This window comes from Triticum dicoccoides, chromosome 7B, assembly GCF_002162155.2.
Source record: "Triticum dicoccoides isolate Atlit2015 ecotype Zavitan chromosome 7B, WEW_v2.0, whole genome shotgun sequence".
NCBI classification, from domain to species: Eukaryota; Viridiplantae; Streptophyta; class Magnoliopsida; order Poales; family Poaceae; genus Triticum; species Triticum dicoccoides.
The window spans coordinates 603354968-603364112 of record NC_041393.1 but is presented as its reverse complement, the minus strand read 5'-3'; the positions used below and the strand labels follow the sequence as shown (position 1 = coordinate 603364112).

Genomic DNA, 9145 nt, shown 5'->3' with positions numbered 1-9145 from the left:
CGCCTCACCATGGCTCTCCTCGACAAGGCTCGCTCTGCCTCCGAAGAAGAGGCCAGCCGTCGGCGCGACATCGAGCTCAGCCGAGCGGAGGCCCGGCGAAAGGTGGAGCAGATGGCGGACACCGTGCAGTTCAACGACCCGTGGATCGATCCCTCCGACGTGACCAAGTCCCCTGAGGAGCTGCTCCAAGCAAGACAGCAGGCATGGCGCTATCAAGCTCACCTCATCGAGATGGCTCGTCGACGGGACTATACTCAAGCGATGCAAATCCACGGATGAGTGCTCGGGTGATCGAAGCAGAGGAAGAAATCATCAGCAGTGCAGAGGCAGAGGAAGCAGAGTCAGGCAGTAGAAGTCTGTAGGAATGTAGAGTATTTCACTGGCATGTTTTTCAGTAGTGCAAGTGAGATTCTAAATTTTTAGTGTGCATTATGATCACAATTGATCAACTAATGCAAGGGATTGTTCTATGTAAAAGCATTGGATCTGATGTATGCAAGTAGCACCAGATCTCTTTTTATGTTTTCAATCTGCTGTAGTATGTTTTATATAAAAGCATTGGATGTGATGATCCCACCAAGATCACTTCTGTGCTTGAACTACTATTCCAGATGACTTCTATTTGCCTGGAGAAGAACAAGATATGTTGTCTGAATTTTGCACCTCAACACTGCAGAATTTATTTGTCGCATCAGGAAGGCACCAAAAAGCATGTTTCATCCAGTCCAATTGGTGTATATGCTATTTTCCTGGAGAAGAACAGATATGTTGTCAGAATTTTGCAACTGCTGCAAATTTCATTCAGTAGAATTGGTGTATATGCCAGACAAGTTCCATGTCACACTGCAGAGAAAATCAGTACTTGACGGCAATGGTGTTTACTTCACTTAACTAACATATTCATTGACGTTGACATGGATCAGCAGGGGTAAGGGAATTACATCACCTGAATTAGCTTCGTTCAAAACCAAGTCAATTACAATGAGAAACGTTGGCAACATCCACAGGTACCTTCATCGTCATCCGCAGCTTCTCAGCTTCTCAGCTTCTTGCTGGAACTTAGCCAGCGACACCATCCATCTTTGCCTCCATTTGATCATCACCACTCATTGGTCTCCAGTTCTCAAGTCAAAGCTTCCAGCAAGACAAAAAAAAAGCTTCCAGCAAGACATTCAGGAACACTGGCCATCGGGCAATAGTTCCTTCCTACCCTACAACGGGTGCCTTCTTCAGAGGCTACGGAGTATCTTCCTTGTAAGTACAATGTTGGGGGCGTCCCACTTGGTAGTACTGTATGTGGGGCAATGTCGCACATCGCAAACAAAGTCGCCGTCCGTATCATCGCCTCCGGGCCGGACCAGAGCGCTGCAAGGAGGCTGCGCAAGCGCAATCCTATTCCAGGCAGCACGCCACAGGTTCAGAGCCCGGTTCCAGCCACGAGATGGCAATCGGGCCAGTGGCGTTGGAAATGATGCCATGAGAATCGGAGACAAAAAGCACCGGTGGTGGCTTATCATGCTCGCGCGTGCTGCCTGCCTCACCCTCACCATGGAAAAGCCGGCAGTCAGGTAAAAATGATGCTGCCATCCTCTCCTTCCAACCAGCAGCAGTAACTTGTAAAACAACATCAACAACACTTGTAAAAGTTTATCCTTCCATGTTTGTTATACAAGCTATATATATTCTACTACTACTCCATGCTAAAGGGAGCCCAAGCAAAATTACACGCAGCTCCCTTTATTGGCACTACATACACAGGACCCAAGCAAACCAACTAATCAATGGCCTTTACAGAGAGCAACAAAAAGAATCAGAATCAGCCACGCCCGGAGTCTACACAACATGTACAGACCTACTAATCTTTCTGTCAAAATGCCCACCCACTCCTGGTCTCTCTTCGGTGCTGACATCGACCGATCTGCATCTCCGTCTGCCTAGCGCTGGTCATCGGGCAGGAAGAGGTACCGGAACGTGGAGTCGAACGGGACGACGGTGAAGCTGCGGAAGCCGAGGAGCCGCTGCTTGCGCGACGACGTGGTGTCCTGCACCGCGGCGACCTGCGCCGGCGTCAGCTGCCGGCAGATCCAGTCGGCGAGCAGCGAGTCCTCCACCGTGCCCTTGCCGTAGCTCTGCAGCAGCGCCGGGACCGTCAGCTTCCCCTTGTCGTTGATCCCGACCGACGCCCGGATGTAATCCCTCATCGACTCTTGCAGCTGCTGCCGAACGTTCTCAGCCGAGAAAATCCTCACCTGTTCCATACCAAGTTGTTTCATCAGGTTTAAAAATGCTTGCAGCAACGGTCAGTTGTGCTTGTAGCTTTGGTTTATTTAGCTAACACATTGCCAGTGTATGCATACTTGTTGTTAACAAGATGAGCTCATGCACTTACAGCAGGTGAGGAGAACATCCCACTGCTCAGTGCAAACAACGCCAGGGGCTCCGTGTCGTCGACCGAATACCTCTTGTGCTCCTCGGTGACTCTGAACTTGTGAAGGGCTAACATCAAAGACTGCAAGGAGGGAAAAGGTAAGGTGAATCTTGACTTGCATGAGAAAGACATGAAATCGACAAATGAGCAACGGATAATACAATTTGTGGCCTATGTGCGGGGTTCTTCATCTTCAGGATTACAAACTCTATTTCAGCTGCACTGAAGGACTGTCCACCAACCTTGTAACAGGCCTGCAACATTAGCTTAGGTTGGTTAACGATATGTTGTCCAATAAACATGGCTATAACCAAATAAGTGCTCCACTAGACAAACCTTCTGCATTAGCGAGAAAAGCTTAATGTCGTTCCCGGGGACTCCATATGCTAAATATGCCTGCAAGAGCACATGCACATAATTTGGCATGTAAGCAGCCAAAAACAACAGCAACACATGGCTCGTGAATAATTGACAGTGGGGCATAAAGCAGCAACTTGTTTTTCAACACATAATTCAATAGAACTACCAAGTATTTAAAATCACCACAACAACTAAAGTGACCACAGTAGGGACCTTTTCCTACTGTTTTTGCTATAAAAAAAACTGAAGTGACATAACACTAGCTATTGACTTCAAAATTCCTACCGATAAAAAATTCACACGATTTTGCGAACGAAGAAGAAATAATTTCATCTTTCCATGTATGCGAAGCAATCACTAAACAATAAATGGTACTCACATGCATTATTAAGGCATTGTAAAGGTTGATCCAAAACGCTAGCCGCTCGTCGCCGTTCATACTAGTAGGATCAACCTTTGATAGTTGCTCCACAAGGGACCTGCAGTCAAGAATAGTTAAACAGTTAAATCATGCCATGTCATGAAGAACGTCCTCCGTTCCAACACCATCAGTGCTCTATTGGACTATAAGGTAAAAACAAACACTTTGAGATCTTCATTTACAAATACAGCATCATGTCATGTGCTTCATTGCTGCTCCAGTTTTTCTCTAATAATTATCTCTCCAGTTCATCTAAATTCTGTTTGACTATTTATGTAAACATGCAATTAGTTCATTAGTATTAATTTCTTTAGGCAAGGGTTCAACAAGAAACCTGAACTTTTGGAGAGCATCGGACGCATATTCAAGCTGTTCCTTGCATACATTCATCCAAGATACTTCGGCTACTGAACAATACTTCCCAATGTCTCTTCGAGCTTCCTTCCCATTAACACTGTACGGATCAAAGTTCCCAACTTCATCAATAATATCATCATCGTGATCTGAGTCAACTGAAGGGCTTCGCAGCACTGAGGCCATTAAAGATGAATCTGACACAGACGTAAATGTAGAGCCAGATAAACATCCCGCTGATGAAGATGAATTATCAGAAGACAACTTTGGTGATATCTTCGATGATCGAGATAAATGTAGGAAGATATCTCTCATGCAGCGCACCATCTCTCCAGAGAGCTGATTTGGATTGTTGCACATGTTTCCATTCATGCTGTGTTTCTTCGGATCAAATTCGCTAAATGACAATGCATCTATTCCAAGATACTCTTTGCCATCCTTCTCTGTAGAGCTTGGTTCTTGCATCTGCAGGAACAGGAAAATTTTACTTCACTGACAACTCCAAATATTTTGCATAAAACATAAACTACTGGTAAATAGGCATGAAGTAGGACCTCTTCATCTTGGTGTTCTTCCAGAAATATATTTAAACTGACATCTTGGTGCTCTTCTAGCTGCCCACTTGTAGACACCTTCTCCCTATTTTCACTCTCTTTTTCAACATCCTGTCGTTCTTCAAGCTCAGGGTACAGATATTCTTCCATTAACTGAACTGACTCATATTCCTCCAACTTAGAATCTCTTAACCCTGATGTGTGCTTTGAAAGTAAAACAAACAAACCATCAGCAACTCCAGACAGAAATAAGAACTTTCCAGTGAGATCATTGCTACAAAGAGAACTTACTTCATCCCATGTGCATTTACTAGTTGATGGTGTCGATAGTAGGCATTCTGGATTACTTTCTACTAGTAACCTTTCAGTCCTTACATGACACAGCTGGTAGCGTAAATCGCTTAGATCCATCTCGAGCTTTGAGATAGTGATTTCTAAAGAGGATATGCTATCTACGAGCTCCTGCGCCTGGAAATAAAATGTTTGAAATGGTATTCAATGGTGGCCATCTACAATCACAAGTAAATTACAAACATATGTACCATGTATTTGTGTTAAAAAAAAAGAATACACTGATGTGTGCAGACCTTGTTTGGTAGCTTTGCGGAAGATTTGAGTATCAGCTCGGCATCGTGTGCGATGGCATCTGTCAACGCCAGATGCATGTCGATCTCTTCCTGGAGCTGCCTCTGCAAATTCCTGACCTGTGGTATGTAATCACATCTGAGAATACTGGATCTCATTCCTTTGAACTTGCACAATATACTGTATGTTCCAAAACCGAAGTTGCGCGCACTACATGTATAAATTCAACAAATTTGCTTGAGTAAATGTCAAGCATAACCAGTTTACATTGAGGATCATTCCCATTCCCAGAAGGAATGTTCAGCCAAGCAAAGGAGCACAACAAGCTGTCATAACTCAGAACCCAAATGGAAGCAGAATTATTTCAACTGTAGACAGCATCACAGCAGCACACACATCTAAATTTCAGAGAAGATGAAGCAATTGAGAAGGCACTCACTTCCTGCTCGAGCTGCGATCTGTACCGCCGCATGCCGCCGCCCCTCCAGACCCCTTCCCTCTTGCCGCCATCATTGCTGCTATCATCCTGCAATGGGAACGCCACATCACTTAATCAAGTTCATGGATCACCTGAAACATTCCAGTGAACAGGATTGCCGCCGGGTGAAACCAATCGGCCGGGGAGGAGAATGCAGACAATTGACGCGGCGAACAGACTGGAAACTCGCAAATTTCCCAGTGAGAGCAGGTGAAAAACTACTGGAGTACTACTAGCAAGCAAAGGGGAAAGTGGCATCTCGTCTGGAGGGCCCCCTCGAATTCAGCACGCGAGCAGACAGCTTGTCTGAAGCTGATGATTCGCGCTGCTGCCAATGGCGGGGAATGCACAAAAACAGCACCTTGTTTGGAGAATTCCCGGAGCGGAACTTCTCGTGCGGCGAAGCAAGAAATCGGACGTTGACTGTACGGACGCGACACATTCATTCATCAGAGAAGAAATGAGTTGGGTAGAAGACGAGAGACCAACCGCGGAGCAGCTCGCCGACACCGACGCTTCGCAGCTCCCCGCCGTGAGACGCGGCGGGCGCTCCTGCTCCGGCGGCGGCGGCGGCGTGGGGCACGTGTCGCCGCCGCGCGCTCGCCGGGCCCCGCCGGCGCCCATCCGCTGCATCGCCCTCTGGATCGAGCCGCCCCTGCGCGCGCGGGCCAAGAAAAGAAGCAGCAGCAGCAGCTTTGGTGAGCGAGCAAGAAAACACCCAAATCAAGAGCGCGGAAGCATACGAACGGGAGAGGGGCAGGGGCTGACAGGGTCACGGAGGAGCGCATCTTGTCGGACGCCACGGCCACGGCCGCCGCTGCCGCCAGCGCGTCCTCCGCGCGGACGCACAGCATCCACCGCCCTCCCGGCTCCAGACAGCGAGAGGGTCCTCCCACCGCAGCTCAGCGCGGCGCGGTACCGGTACGTACTGGCTCTGGCACTAAACTAAGCGCCTCCGGAGAGCCGGACACCGGGAAGGGAACGAGGCAAACGACAAGGGTGGCAGCAAAGTCTATCTACCCGTCGCTAATGACATGCGTTTTGTGCTGGCGATCATGGCGACTGCCGATCGAGCGTGACGACCAGCTTAGCTCACCCACACTATCACACTACAAGTGAGCTCGTGGTGAGCGAGTGAGCCCATGACGCTGCGCCGCAAGGCAATAATTGTCTCGGGGGCGAGACACGGCGCCGCAGGCCAGGGGCGTCTCGTCGATCGGTCGACCAGGTTCCCAGATTTTGGCCGCGGCGCGTGCGCGACCGGCGGGCGGGTCCCGCCGGGTGGCGAAGGAGAGGAACGGTTTGTTGGTGGAGTTGGTGAGAGAGACGGCCTGGCGTGGTGGAATGGATCGAGTCTTTGGCTTGGCTGGTTGCGCTACGGCCGGTCTGGGAAAGGAGACGCAGCTCGTCGTGCCATGTTGCGTTGAGTGCTGGCTGATTGATTGTGTTGGACTGTTGGTGGTGGTACGTACTGCTAGGAGTAGAGTAGGTGTGCGGTTTATGTCTGTGTCCATGGGCGAACGATGGTGGCCAGGCCGGGTGGGCACGCCGCACGGCACGGAATGCGACGTGGGTCTATTCAGGCTCGGTCCACTGTGCGCGTGCGTGGTCCACGGTTTCCACTGTGGTGGTACTCTACTATACTGTTCACGCATGTCCGGCAACAGCTGCTGGTACTACTGCTGCTTTTTTTTTTTTGGTTCCCGTCGTCGTGCAAATGCTTGCTGCTTTCGCACGGCTAGACTTTCGGGCCGGGCCGTACTGTGTTCGTTTAAGCCCTGGAGGACCGACCGACCCAGCGAGCACGGTGTTTACAGTGGCGTGTTTTATTTGCTTGTCATCATTTACTGTGTACAGTTAAAAAAACTCAAGTCAGCCACTGACTCGGGGTGGTTTCGAGTTGAGAAAAAAAAAAGATAATCAGCGAACGCTTACTGCGAGGGATGGCAACTGCAAACGTTTTGCTGACAACTTCAGTTGTCGCGGGAATGGCAATGATGGCGATTTTTATTTGCGAGCACGGCAATTTTCTAGCAAAAATTGGAGTGGAACGGGGTTGCCATTGCTCGGCCAACATAAATTGTCATCAAAATCGTTCGTAAATGCCACCCACTACGAGCGAACAGTCGTTGGTTATTGGGGAATAAAAAAACCTAGGACAATCCTTACATACATAAATATAAAAGTTCAGTGTATTTCCTGAATATATAGACAAAAGTCTATGGCAACTTGGGAATTTGAGTGGGAGGCTAGGGCTCGTTACTCTTTTACTCGGCATAACATATGTTTCACCATTGAATTAGTGTCCATCAAACTTGTGTTTTTTTTTTTTTTTTGCTCCATGTACCCTTCTTCCTTCCCAACGAGATTGACATCGAAGTGGTTGGAGGCGTGGAACATAGGTGAAGGCTATGCACCAAACTCCAACGCATAAGTTTTCTCCAACACTTTTGAGTTATTTTGATCGGATTCTGGACGAGACTCTCAGCATGGGTCCAAAACTTCCAATCAATACTCCAATTGGTACCTCTGAGCGTCACTTGAACATTTATGCAGGGTTTCTAGTTCATAACATCTTTGTCGCCCCTGGTGTTTTCAAGAAATTGGTATAGTGCATCCGATGTCTTAAATTGTATCAATAGTTTAAGTATTGTTCATGCCATATCATCATCATATTAGGCAAATAAATTAGTTTTACTTGGACTAACATATTAATAAAGTTCTTAGAGCCAACTCATGGTTTTGGTTTTAGAGAAGGAATACTTGCAGTTACGGAAAAAATCCTGAAAATTGTAGAGGTCTTTTTTATGTTGAGAAGGACCTACAAAACTAGACCAGGGCACCCGGGGTCGATGCCCAGTGGTCGAGGCGCCCCAACGGGATGCCTGGTTTGTCGTGGAGTAAAATATGAGTGAGAGAGGGGAGGAAACGAGGCTTGATCTAGTGACGCGCAGGTGAGTGACACAAGGATTATACAGGTTCAGACCCCTCCGCGGTGGAGGTCCAAGCCCTAGTCCAGGAGAGGTGTTTCTTGTGTATGTTTTTTTTGTTACAAAGGTTCCGAATCTGTAACCAGATGCCAAGGGTATGCTTATATGAAGTTCGCTACGTACCCTTGGGTGCCACTACATTACATGTGAGTTCAAGAGAGTTCAATACACATCCACTACTAGAGGTAACAGGTGTTCTAATGACTAGTAGTAACGCCAGGTTTCAAGGCGAAAGAAGTCCACATAACCTCCTCAGGTTTCACGAATCAGCCATTGAATCCCCTCAACTATAACACCGGGCATTTCACCCCCTGTTGTTTAGAAAACCAGACAAAGCACCCTCTACAAGCGATTTCACTAGGCACTTTTGCAGTGTGGCACGAGTCAACGGGAGGAAAACGCTAAGGTGGACATAGGGCCTACCTGTCAGAGTCTCAAATATCTGCCCTGCTATGAAGCAACTCAGAGTGCCGGATGGTGCTTCTCCTGTTGCTTTGTCCGCCGTTCGTCGCAAGGATGAGTAGTTGTTGGAGTTGTTCAAGGTGACAATGCGAAGGCTTGTCTGGAACTGGTCGCTGCAGGCCACAGAGCAAGAAGAGAGCTATGTCGCCAGGCACCACCCGAGGCAGATGGGAAGTACGTGAGCACAAGGGCCATGCATGGGTGCCTAGGCAACGGTGCATCACAGACACAGGGGTGGGCAACAACTGTGGTAGGACTACTTGCGGCGATTCGATCATTTCGAGTGTCGCGTGCGTTACAATGTCAATGGTGACCAACTGTAACTGAGACCGGTCTCTTGTGGAGGTACATAATCGATCAACGCTGAGATGCTTGAACAAATCAATCAACCATTTGAAGCCAACAAATCGATAACGTTGACTTGATTCTCTAACTAATAAATTAGCCTGAGAAACATCTGGGCAACAAATCAATGGGTTAGGTCGAGTGCCACGTAGCTCTTCTCCAGTGCCA

At 48.1% G+C, this 9145-nt stretch overlaps 1 protein-coding gene across 1 annotated transcript; it reads right to left on the bottom strand.

The window, feature by feature from the left end:
* Positions 1 to 1614: 1614 nt before the first annotated feature.
* Positions 1615 to 6332, bottom strand: LOC119340081. The gene is made up of 12 exons (XM_037611994.1): positions 5949 to 6332; positions 5670 to 5835; positions 5142 to 5228; positions 4705 to 4821; positions 4409 to 4585; positions 4118 to 4321; positions 3544 to 4028; positions 3168 to 3267; positions 2765 to 2824; positions 2590 to 2682; positions 2390 to 2509; positions 1615 to 2249 (listed from the first exon to the last, which is right to left on the bottom strand). The coding sequence occupies exons 1-12, from the start codon at positions 6032 to 6034 to the stop codon at positions 1935 to 1937; spliced, it is 2010 nt and encodes a 669-aa protein (XP_037467891.1). The 5' UTR covers positions 6035 to 6332; the 3' UTR covers positions 1615 to 1934.
* Between the last annotated feature and the right edge of the window lie 2813 nt (positions 6333 to 9145).